This window comes from Egretta garzetta, unplaced genomic scaffold (assembly GCF_000687185.1).
Source record: "Egretta garzetta isolate BGI_Z169 unplaced genomic scaffold, ASM68718v1 scaffold523, whole genome shotgun sequence".
NCBI lineage: Eukaryota > Metazoa > Chordata > Aves > Pelecaniformes > Ardeidae > Egretta > Egretta garzetta.
In genome coordinates, this window is record NW_009259177.1 from 1,615,707 (window position 1) to 1,632,048 (window position 16,342).

The window sequence follows — 16,342 nt, forward strand, 5'->3', positions numbered from 1 at the left end:
AAAAATTAAATACAGGTGTGTGAGTTAGTTACATTGCAAAGTTTAAATTTTTGTCCTATTTGTTTCGTAAATATATATATATATATATATATATATAGCTGTTTTCTAATCAGGTCACTGCAGTAATCCTCAGTCCACATAAAAGGACAGGGAAAAACATCCAGGGGCATGAAAGGAGGTTGTAGTGAGGTGGGGGCTGGGTGATAGGACAAGAGGAAATGGCCTCAAGTTGCACCCGGGGAGGTTTAGATTGGATATTAGGAAAAATTTCTTCACTGAAATAGTTATCAAGCACTGGAAGGGGCTGCCCAGGGAAGTGGTCGAGTCCCCATGCCTGGAGGTATTTAAAAGATGGGTAGATGAGGTGCTTAAAGACATGGTTTAGTAGTGGACAGGTACAGTTGGACTCAATGATCTTAAAGGTCTTTTCCAACCAAATGATTCTGTGATACCAAGATGCTGAAGGAAACATACACTGAGTAAACTATGCCGCAGACGCTGCGCTAGTTATGCAAGTAATCACTCAGGCCCAGTTCCCTCAGGCATCCAGCCCCCTAGATCTCAGTCATCCCTCGGGCCATCAGTCCTTAAGCGCAGCCTTCCTACCCAGCTATTACTTTCCAAGGCAGCAGAGAGGCTAGGAGGAAAAAAGGGAAAAAAATTAAAAAGAGCTATATTGGAAAAAAAACCAAACAAACCTTTAAAAGAAATCTCTGCAAGGAGAGGAGAAAAAAAAAGTGGAAAGGATTATTCTTTTTCCAGCCCCATCCCTGACTTCTTGAACAAAGGCAGAGAAAGAAATATGGGGACAATCTTTTTAGCTGGGCCTGTTGCGATAGGACAAGGGGTAATGGTTTTAAACTAAAACAGGGCAGATTCAGACTGGATATAAGGATGAAATTTTTTACAGTGAGGGTGGTGAAGCATTGGAACACGTTTCCCAGAGCGGTAGTGGAGGCCCTGTCCCTGGAAACATTCAAGGCCAGGTTGGATGGGGCTCTGAGCAACCTGATCTAGTTAGCGGTGTCCCTGCTTACTGCAGGGGGTTGGACTAGATGACCTCTAGGGGTCCCTTCCAACCCAAAACATTCTATGATTCTATGATTCAGATGGTATGCAATTAAGTGGTGGAATATTTCACCACAGGGTGTTGTGGATGTAAAAAAAAATCATGGTCTCCAAGGGAAACTGGCCATCTTGATGGAAGAGAAAGCCATTTGCATTTCTAGGTTAGTGGATACCAAGTCCAGCTAAGGAAGTCCTTGAGCTACAAATGGTGGGAGGCTGAGCAAGTGCTTGGGTGAAGCATCACATTTGCTTGTTCAGTTCTTATTACCTCTTCCTAAGTGTCTGCTTTTGGCTACTGTTGAGCGTAGGGTTAGCTATCCATTTGACCTGACCTTAATGGCACCAGATGAAGCGAGTAGAAAGGCTTTGTGTTCTAATGAAAGAGACGACAAGACTCAATGATTTGAAAATGATAGGATTTTTACCTGAATTTTTTTTCCCCTCCTCTGGGTGCATAGCTGGCAATACTCAGTGGTGGGTTTTAATTTACTTATCCCCTATATTGTTTTTTTATTTGTGATCTGATATTAAACTTAGCTTCATAGAAACATGAAGGAAAATATCTCTTTTAGATTTGAAAGCTAATTTTTTCCCCAAATAAACTTACCATATATTATTTTGAAACATAATTATATACAAAAAGTCTTAAAGTAAGAACTATACTTATTCATGACTCATTAGTCTAAAAATTTTTAGACTAATTTTTAAAGTTGGTGCAGGTAGAACTGTAACTGCATTGTTAGAATATCCTGTCAGTATACAAAAAAATTCTGTCATGAGATTAGTCTAGGCAAGCTTAATATTATACAGGATTGAAGCTGTCAGTGATAAACCTCCTAGGAAGATCTTTCTGCATTGTACTCCAAGTGTTATAAAAAGGTTAAATTCTTCCCCCTTCCTTCAACATTCTCTAAGGCAAGAATAAATTGCATTACTTTTAGCTTTGCTCCCTTTGCAAATTAAATGCTCATCTTCATTATTTGACACATTATCTTGGTTAATTTAACCAAATAATAGTAGATTCAGGGTATTAAAATATTTATTTTAACTGTTGTGTTCTGGAGATATAGTAATGGCACAGGTTACTTGATAGGACTGTAAAATATTGTTTGAAATCTAAGTGCACAATTTCTTTAAATTTAATTTATAATGAAGAACATGATTTTCAGTATATTCTTTTGACAGTGTTTTATTTATATGAGAATTAGAGCACTGAGGCACAGGGTAGTCTCATGCAAGATCCTAGCTACTAGAGGAACTTCCTGGGGTTTGTTCACATAGCAAGAATGTTTTGGATTTTAACTAGTACTTTAATTTCAGAAGATCTTACTGTACTGGGTTTATAAGAATAAGCATTCTGACTCTGTGTGAAATTAAATTTGAACACTTTCAAAACAATTTGTTCAGTATGAACGTGAGACCACTTGTTTGTTGTTTCATCTTAAACTGCTCCAAAAGATTAGCTTTCTAGAAGAGTCTCTCCTTTCAAAACAAATGAATAGTACAGCTGTTGATTAAGCACACTCCTTCACCCCCTCCCCCTTCCAATGTACTCCAACCTGTTGTATGTTTGTTTTGCCAGCCTCAGGAAGAGTTTCCAGGAGGATGTTACTTTGTTTTTTAAATATAAGCCTTGTTTATATAACACATTCTGCATAGTGAGTTACAGTGCACTCAAATAGGTCTGCCCTGGGTACCCTCTAAGAACCTATTCTTACATACCTTTAAGATGCTCTAGATTTGACAAGGTCATTGGCAGCTAAATGTTTTAAAGATTATCAGTAGGAGGGGTTTTGTTGGTAGCTGAGGTCAATTATTAAAAGTTAAAGTTGTCTGATTAAAAGCAGGTCTATACTTGTACATTCTAAGCCTTGAAGCACTTTCAGCTCCTTTAATTAGCTACTATTATTTTTGCTAGACATGCAATTTAACCTGACTGATAAGAGCTCTCTTCACTTGTCAATATAATTGAATTTATCATCTTTTTAAGGTTGAAAAAGGTAATCTCCAGAGAGGTACAAAACAGTGATTTGCTAAATATAATTCTACAAAATACAAGTTACCAGAATTCACTTTCCTGAAGTATGGCCAAATGCCAAATATTGTAACTTATATGTTTGACAACTCCGTTTCGGCATGTGCTAATTAAATACAAGTGACACAGAGTATATCCCCTCAAGCTTAGTAAATGTGGACATTAGTAAAGTATCTTTTAAATGGAATTTCAGATTATTAAAATAATCGCATCTTATAACCTGCAGCAATTCAGAGAGATGTTTCATAACTACAGAAAAACACACCTTAGGTCACAGTACCATACTGTGGAACTATCTGGTGAAAAAATGATCAATACTGATAGACTATGACAGGCTTTTGGCAGCTTTAGGGCAACCTGTCTAGACTTCGTACAGAGAAAAAATAAGCTATCTGTACATTACATTGTTGAAGTCTTATGTTTTTCTCCTACAACTCTCATCATTTTAAGCAGTTATACTACAAATTACCTCTGGAGTTTTTCAAATACCTCCATGCTGTTTAATATACTGATGTTTAAAAGTCAGCTATTTTAGATATGATCTATACATATTTGTTACCTTATGGTGGATTTTCTTCCTGACTTCTTGATCCTTTTCAAGTTCTAGTGCTTATCGTCCATCCCTCCCTTGGAACATGAGTACCTCTGTGCAGGGGGAGTGGTTATGGCTAGAAATTTTTTCTTCAGGCCACACGTTTCTATATCAATTTCCATAATTAGATGCCATTTTTGTCCTTGATTTTTATGTAAATTTTTGTAAATATTTACAGTGCTTCACTCATATCTGCTCTCTGTCTTGTGTGCTCTAGCTAAACTCCAGTGCCTTAAAATTTTATATCTAATTCCGTGACCCACTGATATGTCTGAGTAGTAGCTACAGACAGTTCATGCACAAAGGTGTTGAGAATGTCTCTTCTGTGCTCAGTAGCCTATACAGTCTAGGGGTGAAAAAAGCCATAAAAAGGAATTGGTCTTTATCCTTAGTTTTCAGCATGGTTATATGTTGTATTTCATTGCACTGAAACTGACAATACTGCTTTTTCTTCATGACTTTTTTAGCCATGAAAGCATGCTGTTGTGGAAAGAGACCAGTGGATAATGATCACAATAAACTATTTTATTTATATCCTTATCTGTAGGATCAGAAGAGGTTTTGTCCTGGAGACAATATGCATAACTTCTAGGTAAATAATCTCTTTTCCTTGTATAGTTTTATGCTTCACTAGTTACTCACCTGCTACTTAGCTGTAGAACACTCTTTGTTCAAAAAGAATCAGAGAAAACTGCGGACTGTTGTGTGACTTGCGGTGACTGGACGCAGAAAAGAGTCTGCAGCTGCAAGAGTCTTATTTGTTTATGTGCCTTATTAGCTAGAAGTAAAGTTCACAATGAAGGCTGCTGAGGGGACAGCTCTTTAGTATGGAGGCTAAGAATAAAGATTTGGGCCAGGCTTGTCTTAAGTATCTTGGCTGACTAAAATGCACTTAAGTGTTAGTTCCTACACATATAGAATGGAGGTAGTTCTTTTGGATGTGGGTGTAATTTGGAAAAATAAAGGTAACAGTTGAGAATCTGTTCTAACCATCAAAAGAGTAAGTCCAAGTGTTATCGGAAAGCACATATACTTCAAAGTATTCATTCAATTTATCTGTGAAAGTAATCAGTGAGCTACTGAAGTACCTGTGCTAAATGATTTGTTTGTTTATTTACAAGAAGAAAGCTCTACTCCTATGGTTTTGAATAGTAACGTAACTATTGAAGCCAGGGTACAATGGATGCTATCAGAAAAGCCCCATATGGGTGCACTTTAGATCTTTTGAATACCACAAAAGTTTAGTGACCTAGAAATGAATCAATAAAAAGCCATCCTCTATGTGACAAATTGAAGAACTGAGGGATTCTTACAGATGCATTGCCTTTAACAATTCAAGATACACTGTTTGTAAAGGCTTTCTGAGACACATTTAATCCTTAGAGTACTGTAGCAGACTATGAGGTGTTTTATATTTAGATCACTCTGCAATAGTTCATTTCCTATTTCTACTGTAAGTTTTCTGTTATTAAAATAAATGTAAAAAGACTAAAGGAAAGGATAATGCTAAAATGTTGTGTCCTTACACTGAATGTAAATATTTTTAATTTGCTAAATGGAAAACTCCTTATTGTTTTGCAAAATATCTTTTGGAAGTGTATAGCAGTATAAGAACCTCTTTAGTCCTCTTATACTGAAAATAAGTCTATCACTCAATAAAGTGAATTACAATCTTGGATAGGTCAGTAAAAGGGTTTATATCTCTGTTCCCCATTGCTTCACTTCTGTAGTTTGTTTCAACATTTCAGCATTTCAAATAAAATTTGAGTAAAAATTCTTAACAACTACAGCCTTATTTTCACTCAGGTTACTTAAATAATCTTCAACACACAGTATGATTTCTTGTATTTATCCATGCTTTATGGAGTTTCTATGTTATATTTGGCACAAAATTGAGCATGTTGTTTACTGTCTAAGGAATAATTACTATCAAAAATTGATCCAGAAAGACTCTCTGTATAGTTCCAGGCACATACACAAATCATAAAATACTTGGACTAAATGAGATATTGGCTTATAGTCAATTAAATGTCAGTTAAGTCCTGTCCATATGCAATACAAATCAGTGTTTCTGTGCCTCAAATGATGAAGGTGAACTTTAACCTGTAGATAAAAATTAAGAAATCAAGATTTTTGATTCACCAAGGATGAAGTAAATGTTACAGCTAAGAATCCTTCCAGAGCACCCATCTAGTGTTCCATTTCCTCTTTTGTTCAAAGGAAGGGAGGTCTAACAAAATTGTCTCCCTCCACTGACATCTGCTGCAGTGGTGTGATTACATGGGAAGCTTGGTGGCTTCTTTCAGGTAGCTCAGACAATTTTTTATTAAAAAAAATAAGTAGGTATCATGCTGTCACTTTGATTTCTAGAGGGCTTTGGTTCTTAAATTGAGAGCTTCGTAGATGGAGATTAGCACATGGAAGTCAATATACTGTGAATAATGTATTACCAATTATATTGCAGTAAGCAACCAAAGCATAAGTAACTAGAGAGCGCCAGCATTTAGACGGCAGGAGCTGTATGTGTTCCTGGACTCCAGTTATAAGACAGAATTACTCTGCATAGCATTTTTCCTCTTGTTGAAGCAGTTTAAGATCTAAGCAGGCTCCAAAGATTATATTTACAAAATAAGACGGTAATACTTCTTCAAAACTCTAGACAGTGTCAGTTCTATTTTTTGCTTATGCAACTGTAGTGCTTCAGTTCTATCTGAATTGAGTCTTGTCTCCCTCCTAGTCTCACACATGGACCTACATCCTCTGTCACAGCACGACGTGTGTTGCTCAGTTACTATAGGAAAACAATTCTTCATTAACACTATTAATGGCTTTTTAAGCATGTGATACTTAATTAAGAGTGCCAAACTTTCAAGGAAATTGCAGTTTGTAATTCTGTAATGCTTTTGACCCAGCACTGTCAACAGTAAGCATTTGTCAGTACTGTACTTTTCACAATACTGATCCGTCCATATTTTTCAATAGACTGTTATTTTTAAAGAAGATAAATGTGTTATTGGAAGTATATTAGTATATAGGGCCTACTAAGCAGGCTAACAGTATCAAAGGTAAATTATATTAACATAATCTGAGTTCTTAAAACCCTCAGACTCCACAACAGCCTGGGTATATCAATGGCTGGTACTAGTAGCAATAGTGGTGTAATTATTGTATTCCCTTTGGTTTATTTGGATGTCCAGTTTTAAATAATTACATGTCTTAGTGACTGTGTTATGGAGCATTTTTCTCTGTCTCAAAATACTGCTTTAGAGTCACTTTCAGTTCATTTATTGGGTTTAATGAAAGGGAAACTTTTAAGTAAGTATTTCTTCTTAACAACAAGGTGGGTAATCTTGCTGTTATGTCTTTAGGTATTATTCTGAAGAAGGAAGAAGAAAGAAATGAAAGAAAGAAATTTTCCAAATTTTAAGTTAATACCTTTTAGCTTTTTTTTAAAAAAAAAAAAGGTATCCCAAATACTAAATTTAACAGTGAAATAAAAAAAAGTCCAATATCCCATGGAGGATGGGGAATGTCTCTGGGAGAACTGTTCATTCTCCGGTGAATTTGAAAACTTGTGGTTTCAATTTCTGTCTCCTGTTAATCTAAGCACTGTAAGTGTCAGTACTTGTGTACTATATCGGGAGTGTAACAGTGCAACACTTTTTCTGTGATTGGTAGCTTAAGTCTTCCCATTGCTATTAATGTTCTTTCTCCTTTTCAGATATACATCTCCTTTCTTCTTTTCCTCCCACTTCACTTCATTGGTTCTTTTTGACTCTTAAGGTCCAACACATACTATTCTGGTACATACCAAAGTTATATTCTTTTTGTTTTCCTTCTTTAGTATGTTTTACAAGTTAGATATTAATTACCTTCTTATTTGGAGCTTTTGTTACTGATTTTGTGGGGTTTTTTTAAATATTTTCATATGTGATTCATAATAGGGAGGAAATTGTTTCCAAGTCACACAAAGAAGAGATTAAGCGTCTTGTTGCTTCTGTATAAAGAAAATTTGTCTGTTTTTTTCTGACACAACGTTCCTGTATATTATCTTCCAGCAGCCAAATTAACAGATGAAAAAGTGAAACCTTACATTGTTGCATTTACTTTTCCCCGAAACAAAATATTTAAGGTATCTTGCTAAATAAATATTAGAAAAATATTGCTGAAAAGGGCACGATGTAAAATTTCACTGGACAATTAATTGGGTAGTTGTATTGTTAGGAATGTTTTTGCTAGCATTAACATTGCTATTGTTTATATTTCCTAAAAATAAAGAAAATCTGAGATGGTTCAAATTTCAGTTGTTATTTACTCATTCACTTCCCCTATAGTTTTGAGTTTTTATAAGTTTTAATTGTATGAAGCTTATTAAAACTTTCTAATTGTGGTAATTTCTAATACTGAAGTTGAAACAAAGAAGCTGAAGGTAATGTTAGCCTTTCTGAAGTCAGTGGGAATTTGTATTTTTACTTCAGTAGGCTGGTGTTCACAATGTGTGTTAACAAGTATTGTCTCACTACTTAAACTGCAAGTTCACATGTCTTTTGAATGTGTTCATAATTTTGCACTGGTTACCTTTCAAAAATGATGTTGCATTTGGTTTTGAATTTTTTCAATATATCTGTTTGCTTTGCCTGTTTTTGTAGTTCTTACAGTTTTGAAAGAAATGCAGATGTAAGAATGTCTCTATAAGAAATTATACCTTTATATAGCTTTAGCATGCCAAATATGATTAAATTTTGAAAAGCATCAATTAATGGATATATTAAGCAAATTGATTAATACTGTAAGCATTAAGAACATAAAACATTAACACAGTTCTCCCAAATAAACAAAACCCCTTCCCATTAAACCATGATTTCAGTAATCTTCGTTGATATTTATGGGAAACCTTGTTAGGAAGATAGCACTATACTGCTGTATCCCATCCATATGTTAGAATCAAATACGTGATTGAGAATCATTTCTCTGGCTTGAAAAGTTAATAATGCAATATTATCAAGAATTATTTTTAAAGCTTTGGAATCATATTTTATCTGTTATCTCTGTTGTACATTATATACTCTAGGAGGTAGACCAAAAGAGGGCTTTTATAGTGGTGTAAAGATACAGGCGGGTAATTTATCTAACAAAAAATTCTAACCATTCTTGTTTTCACAGAGGAAGATAAATACGGTCTTTACTCCAACTTGTTATTCAAGTATTTTCTCGCAGAGGGAGTTGTCTGTGGACATGACTTGTTTGTTGCTTCTGCTACAGAGCATCCTGACAACATCTTAAAGGTAAAAAAGACTCAGCTTTTGACAAGTAAAGCTGTAATCTCTTGATGAATTTATCTTTATATATATTTTGAAGTGCATATATTTTCTATACATATGTTTATAGTTATATATATATATAAAGCGCCTATCACCATATTGATAAATATGTAGCAATAAATTAATTAATCTTGGTGATTCATAAGAATGTGTTGGGAAGTGCAGGAGTATTTCCACTAGCCAGATTTGTGAATTAAATTTAGCTTGCTAGCTGCCATCTACGGACAATGGAGAAAGATCCTCCCAAGACCAAATCAAGCTAGGAGCCTGCTTATCCTTTATTTTCATTATGGATGAAAACCAGTCGGACAAGCTGGCTTAGTTGAATGGTTTGAGTAAACCCAACTTTTTACAGTTTCCACCTGCCTATCAGGAAGAGTAGTCAAGCTGCTTCCAATATATTGTAGTGGAAACAGTGTACAATTTGTGTAGATATTTATTTAGTTTCCTATGGAAAGAAAAGTATCATTTAACATCTTTACAACTTCCTTCACACATACTGTTCATTCTGATGGTCTTTTTTTCTACTAGGAAACATGGTCAGCTTTGGATCAGGTCATATAGAAAGATTCCTTTCAGACTTCAGTGAGCTCCTAATCAAACACTGATAGTTTCCATTATAAGGAAATTATATAAGGGGAAAAGCCTGATCAACACTACAAAGATTGCTGAAGTGTGAGGATAATCTTACAAAATTTCATTAAATATTTTATGTCTTTCTAAGGCTGCTTTTTTCTAATATCAAAAGTAACATATAATTTACTGATTACTTCTGCATCAAGTGAAGTCTGGCTATTTCCTTAAGAGTCTTCAGAGCCTGTTTCTAGACAAAATGATTACTTTTCTTTTTTCCTACCTGGTGATGGTATATTCTATGCCTTATCTATTCAATATTATCTTCAGTATTCAGGAAAAAGTATATTCTTAATGAAATTAGATTATTGTGGTTATGAAAAATCTAGTAATTTTTTTTATGATCTTGAACCTAAAGAGGGTTTATTTAGGGGTGAAATTTTTATCATTTTTTCTTGTGGTTTAGAATATAGCCTAAACAAATAGGTTCAAATTTAATTGTGAAGTATGAATTACATAAGAACATGCTATATTTTTAAATAATATTTGTTTTTAAGTAACTGATAATCAAGTCATTGATTCTCTAACCGTACAATACATGATAATTGCAGTTGTTTTTCTCATCAAAATTAAATTATTCAAATAAATATTTTTATTGCATTGCATTAACATTTCATAAAATGGAGTAGCTAACATACATTTTATTCTTCTTTCATTCACCTTTGAATCAGTTGTTCATAGCGTGTCATGTTTTTCCTAGCTCCTGTTCTTTATGCTAATCAACATTGTTACATACATCTGTCCTTCTTGTACCAGTTTGAGTTTGTGGTTCGTTAGTCCAATGTGATTTACTGAGCTCTGTTGTCTGATTTGGAATAAGTTTTCCTTCTGTCTTTTCATGGGTAGATACTGGGTCATAATACTGCATTCCTCTGTTGTAACTCCATAGTGGTGTTACTACAAGAGATTATAAATGGATGGACAAGAAAGTTGAGGAAAACATAATTTTATCTTGTTTTCTTCCTCTGTTTATGTGTTTATATATCCAACAGTACTCTTGTCTGTGCTTTTATACTCTTACCTGGACTATTCAACACTTCCTTTGCTTAACAGACAAGACACAGTAGAGTTGTTTTTTTTATTTGTATTGCTGTCTTGAAATTGCTTCAGTGAAGCAACCCTGTAATATGCTAGACATCAATCTAGAAAATTGCGTACTTTCACTTGGAAAGCTTAAGCACTTCTTGACATGCCAATATGTGTTACCTAAGAAACATTATTGCCTCACCTGGAAAAAGTCAATCTAAGACTGGCATTGGCCGCAGTTAAGTCTCCAAATCACAGAGGTAGAGGAGTTTTCCCTGACTGTCTCACCTGACTTTTAAAAGAGAGGACCTTCAGGTGCTTCAAGAAGTCATCTTCTTTCATAAAAATGAGGTGTTTGGGATTTGGATGTCTCCACCAAGTCAGGATTTTAATTTAACATATCTGACTGTTGGATAACATTGCATTTTATTTAATGACATTAGTAATTCATTTCTTTTCAGTATCTGATTGGACTGTATGCTTTACTGGAAAGGCAATATAGATTTGGTACATATCAACCTGAATTGTACATTTTATGATTGTTTTTTGCTTTGTAAAATTAAGGAATGGATTCAATATATTCTATAGCTAGTATTCTAATTAACTGCTATATTACATAAAGGCAGTTCCTTAACTGCCTATGTCCATGTTGTGTGGTCAGCCTGTTTATACATTCAGTTCTCTGCTGAGATGCCATAATTGCCCTATTCTAATTTTATGATGTGATTGGAAGTTTCTTGAACCTATAACCAAGACAAATATTGCTGGTAGTAGGAAGGGGAAAAGACATTCTTATAGACCATAATTATCTTGAAATTGTGTATAACTAAAAGACAAGCAGAGGATAAAAAGCCCTGATCAGCTGCCTTAGATATATTATATTACCACCCACCAATTTATCCATCATCCTTTGAAAACATATTCATGCCTTTTGTAGTCAAAGCTGCTTCAGGAAATTGGCATTAAGATGTAATGCTGAAAAATTATACACCTCTGGTAAAACCTACAGAACTATATACATGCTGCTTTTTAGAAGTATTTTAAACACTTGAGAGTGTTTCTGTTCAGTCTGTATTCTTCAACAAAAGGTAACTTTTTATAAGGGCATAAGAACTGGGAATAGTGTGCAGTACAAGAAATAGTATGCTATACTTCTGTCATTGATCATAAAATAAAACTGATTCCATTGGTAAATGGAAAACTCATTTAATCATAAAATGACTGAAGGAAACATTATATATTAAGACTCCATTTTCAGTACCATACCTTATTAAGTTTAGACTACAAATTGTGAAAGGCTGTTATGTGCTTGCGCTTAAAAACAAAGAGAAACTAATAAAATAGATGGGGTTTTTTCTTGTATCTATTTCCTTAATTTCACTGTGTTTAGTGCGTTTATTTTTTTATGATTCAGCACTCTAAAGTTAATGGCAGCTATTTTGAAGTTGCATATAGTGTATGTGTTTGAGAATGGAACATACAAATTTGAGTATGTGGTTATATTTATTACAGAACAAATCTTAACTTAAACACTGTTATGCTTTTTTTAAGAAACAGCAAGCAAGGGCTTTGAATATTTCCTTGAACATCACTGTACCCAAAATTAGAACAGGCTTGCATCCACTCCAAGTTAGGCTGGGTACCAAACTGACTTCTGGAAGCCATAAAAATACAGTAACTATGTAACAGCTTAGTTTTTTATGTCCGTTCTCCTTGTTAGTGCCAAGGTATGGTTCCAGTCTTAAAAAAAAAAATCTATATCTGTGGTGGCTGCATTTCTGTATTTCTCACTTTTCCCACTTCAGCTTTGGCACTAAAATACTAGAACTGCCTAAACAAGAATTTCTTTGCCTTTTTTCCCCGAGTAATTATTTTATGTAGACCTTAAGGGGAAACTGATTCTCACAAGTTTTAATGAAAAAAAATTGGATGATATTTGCCAGTTATGAGCTTATCTGGACAATAAAGAATGCTCTCTGCTAAGTTCCTTTTACCATGGAGCCTGTGCAAAGTTTGTCTCAAGAGGAAGGCTTAGTGGTCATTATACATGCTGGGAAACAGAAACCAGCATCCTCTGAAGCCCACCAATCTCCCAGTGGGATCCTGGCCAATGTTACCTCAATGACCATTGCATTGGGAACCTGGAAGCCTGAGGTGGAAGAGTGGGAGGTCCAGAACTTCTTTCTAAAGCTGCATCTGTTCATCTCCTGTGGAAAAACGGAAGAACACTTTGTGTGATTACTGTATTTTTTATGGATTTTCTGCCTTCAAACTGGAATTTTATTACAGGATCCTTCTGGACTCTGTTGAGATTGCCTTTTGGAAGTTTTCTTACAACAAGAGAGGATAAAGAGCACATCCTTCAAGAGAAAAGGCTGACTTTGACATAGCCTAGGAGCCTGCTGCTTATGGTGGTGGTGCTTTTCCTACCTCTGCTATAGAGGATAGCCTTCTTAGAAGGAAATGCATTCCCCAAAATTCTACCCCCAATTAAGTCCTTTAAGGCTTACCATACTAAAGTATGAAGCAATATTTAGCTTGTACATCTGGTGTCATTGTACTTCCAAGTTTGAAAATTAACAACGTGCAAACAGTTTGCTCTCTGGAAAACTACACAGAAGATTCTTGAGTGCTAATGTATCAGATACACAGCTTCACTGTGTTTGCTGGACGTATCCTGAAGTCAAGTCAGTCAGGAGAAACCACAGTAGTGGACTAGGGAACCACACTGAAAGGGAAAGATGCAGCCTCACTTGCTGAGGAAGCTCGGAGGTGCACGTAGAGAAGTATGGTTTATTAAAAAACAATAGGGACAAGAATAAAAAGAACTCCAGGAATAAGTTTTTAAAAAATTCCTACCAAACTGAAAAGATCTCTCAAAACAAAAGTGAAAGTGTGTTTTTTTTATATGACATTTTGCTTAAGTATGTCATTTGGAAAAGACTGAAAGGATTCTACCTTCAACAAGCTGGTTGTACTGAGTGGACCTGAAGAACAGAAAGTATACACTTATTCTTTTCCCACTGAAAAGATGAATGGAGAAACAATCTACCAAAATGTACTATTGTTATTTCCAGGGTTATTTAAAAAACCAGCAATAAACAACCCACTGAGCTTCAGTGTTGTATTAGTGTGCATGCAAACAACCTCTTGAAAAAAAGCATAGCTGTCTACATGGACTTACTTATTCCAGCAAAGTACATTCAACCATGATGCTTACATATTTCCCTCATAGATTTGACTCTAAAACATTGCTTTGTCAAAAGGAAAAATGCAAAACTGGAAGAACTGATCAGGCTGGTGACCAGGGCTCTCCAAGCTTCTATTTTCAAAGAGTGCTATTCTAACTCTTCCCTGTCTCTTCATTGTCTGGTGTTGTGAAAGAAGTGGTGTGTGAATGCAAGAAGTATTTTTTCTGTCATCTGACATTTTTAGATGCTATATAAAGAAATTAAAAGCATAACAACTTGAAAGGTAAAAATACATATGCAGGCAGGGCTACGTTATTCTTATCCTTTTTTTTCCCAATTTTGTTTTCAAAACACATGAGCTTGTTACAGTGATTGAGCTGCTGTGTGCTATTAAATGTGATCACTTTATACAGAGAAGTCCAGTTGCAGTTACAGCACTAGTGAACTTTCCTACCACCTTTTATCTCTCTTTCTGTAGTAAAGATAGCCTTGTGGCACAAAGACTGGTATTGAAGCTAACCCTGGCAGCTGTCTCAGAGCTTGAAAGTTCCTTTGAAAAATCTAATTTCTTTATTGTATAGCTCTTGCTCATCTGTTTACTTCTCTTGATTGCATGTTGGGTAAATGGAATATTTATTTTACATTTTTCTGTATTAAAATGCAAATATTTTTAATTATATTGCAATATAATTTTCTGCATTACAAAACTGTGTTGTAAACTTGACAGAGAAGTTGTATGGGTGTGAAAGAGGATGCTGGAAAAAAATAATCACTTCTGTTTAAAAAGAATTAAATCCTTTTAAGCAGTACCCATGCTGGGAACTCTCTAAAGTGTACAGCTTAGTCTTTGTCAAAAGTTCAGACCAATCTAATAAAAAAGTTTTCCAGAACTAGAGGAAATAAATATTTGGCATAAATGCCAGGTTTCCAATCTACCAATCCATAGATTTTTATTAGGATATTCATGATCTTAGTTATCAAATTATGTTTGTTTTTAAATACAGATCTTACTTAGCCTGTTAAATGCATCATAAAAGGAGTAGCTTAAAAAACCCAAATGTTTAGACTTCAGTGTTCACAAATAACTATTTTACAAATCTAGTTGGTAACTTTGTAGAATTGATTTGTTCTACTAGTGAACTATTGCTTACAGTGCTCATCTCTAGAAGTGTTCATGAATAATTGTGGTGTTATTGAATCTGTTTAGGCCAGTGCGTTATACACCGCAGTATAGTTTACAGAATTTTGGACAAGAGTACTCTCTTTTTTATTTAGTTTCTTCATGTTACTTTTTTTAGTATGTCATCTTCTTTTTTGTTGTATTTCTCTTTTACTTAAGCATCATGAACTGATTCAGAAAAAGATTAAATAAAAAAACCCCTATTATTCTTGTACACATCCTTGGGTTTCAGTGTTGTGAAATGGAGCCATAGTGCAAGGAAGTTATAGCAGAGAGTTCTATACTTTGACTGTAGGGTTTATTTCCATGTATGTGAAGTAGAGAATATATTCTCACAGGTTAAAAAAAATACCCCTTACAGTACTTTCAATTAATCTTTTTTACTTCATAAAACAGAGGAATATTACTTCCCTTTTCACACAGTTCTGCTTCATCCTGGGTTTACATCCATTGGGTCCTTTTGAAAAATTTCTGTAGAACAGCCTTACCTGGAGATGAAAATAAATTGTTGTACGAGGGCCACTGAAAGGAGAAAAAAATTCTGTATCTAGTCATTTGTGTTCTTTAACAATAGACCTTGTCTTCACAAATGTTTACAATCAAAATAGAATCCTCCCCCCTTTTGGGAGTAGGGCCCTTTAAACTGACATTTATATAATACGTTATTGAAAAGAAAATATTTACCCTTCCTGACTTACCATCTGGTGTCCTTTAAATACTAAAAATTAACATAATGAAAAAGAGACTTAAATTTATGTGAGTTTAAACTATTTAAATATCATTGAAATTAGAGATCAACAGTGGATTGTACTCCCTTTAATATTTTTTTATTTCACATTTCTTTAATCATACCTGTGATGATACTGCATTTCAAAATAGTTGCATAAAACCATGTGAACAACATACTTATTGATACATAAATAGATAATGTTTTAAATTCTGAAGTACTATTAATTATACAGTTATTGAAACCCGTAAGGATCAAAGGTTTTTATGTAAGAAGGCTTTCACATACAGCTTGGATTATGTTGCTAAATAATAGCACAGTAGTACTTCTTTAGCATTGTAAAATAGCTTAGAGAGGAGTATGATGCCTATAGTTGGTGTAATGCATTGGTAATTAAGAGGGTGTGAGGTTAAGCTTCATTAACTGCTGTGGGATTGTATCTTGGATTTTATTATCCCCTTGAGAACATAAGAAGTGAGAGGGGTCAAACTGTTAGAATCTGATTTTGCTTCATGCATCTGCCAAAACAAGGCAAGCAAAGTAATGTGGCAGCAAACACAGAAGGACCT

At 34.6% G+C, this 16,342-nt stretch overlaps 1 protein-coding gene across 1 annotated transcript in view; it reads left to right on the forward strand.

Moving 5' to 3' along the window:
* ELP4 (elongator acetyltransferase complex subunit 4) overlaps nt 1–16,342 on the forward strand; it is a gene marked incomplete at its 5' end in the record, with an annotated part of 155,751 nt that overhangs the window by 10,586 nt on the left and 128,823 nt on the right. Inside the window, one exon of the mRNA XM_035891184.1 lies at nt 8,859–8,980. Coding sequence (XP_035747077.1) covers nt 8,859–8,980 — 122 coding nt within the window. The remainder of the gene's footprint in view (nt 1–8,858; nt 8,981–16,342) is intronic.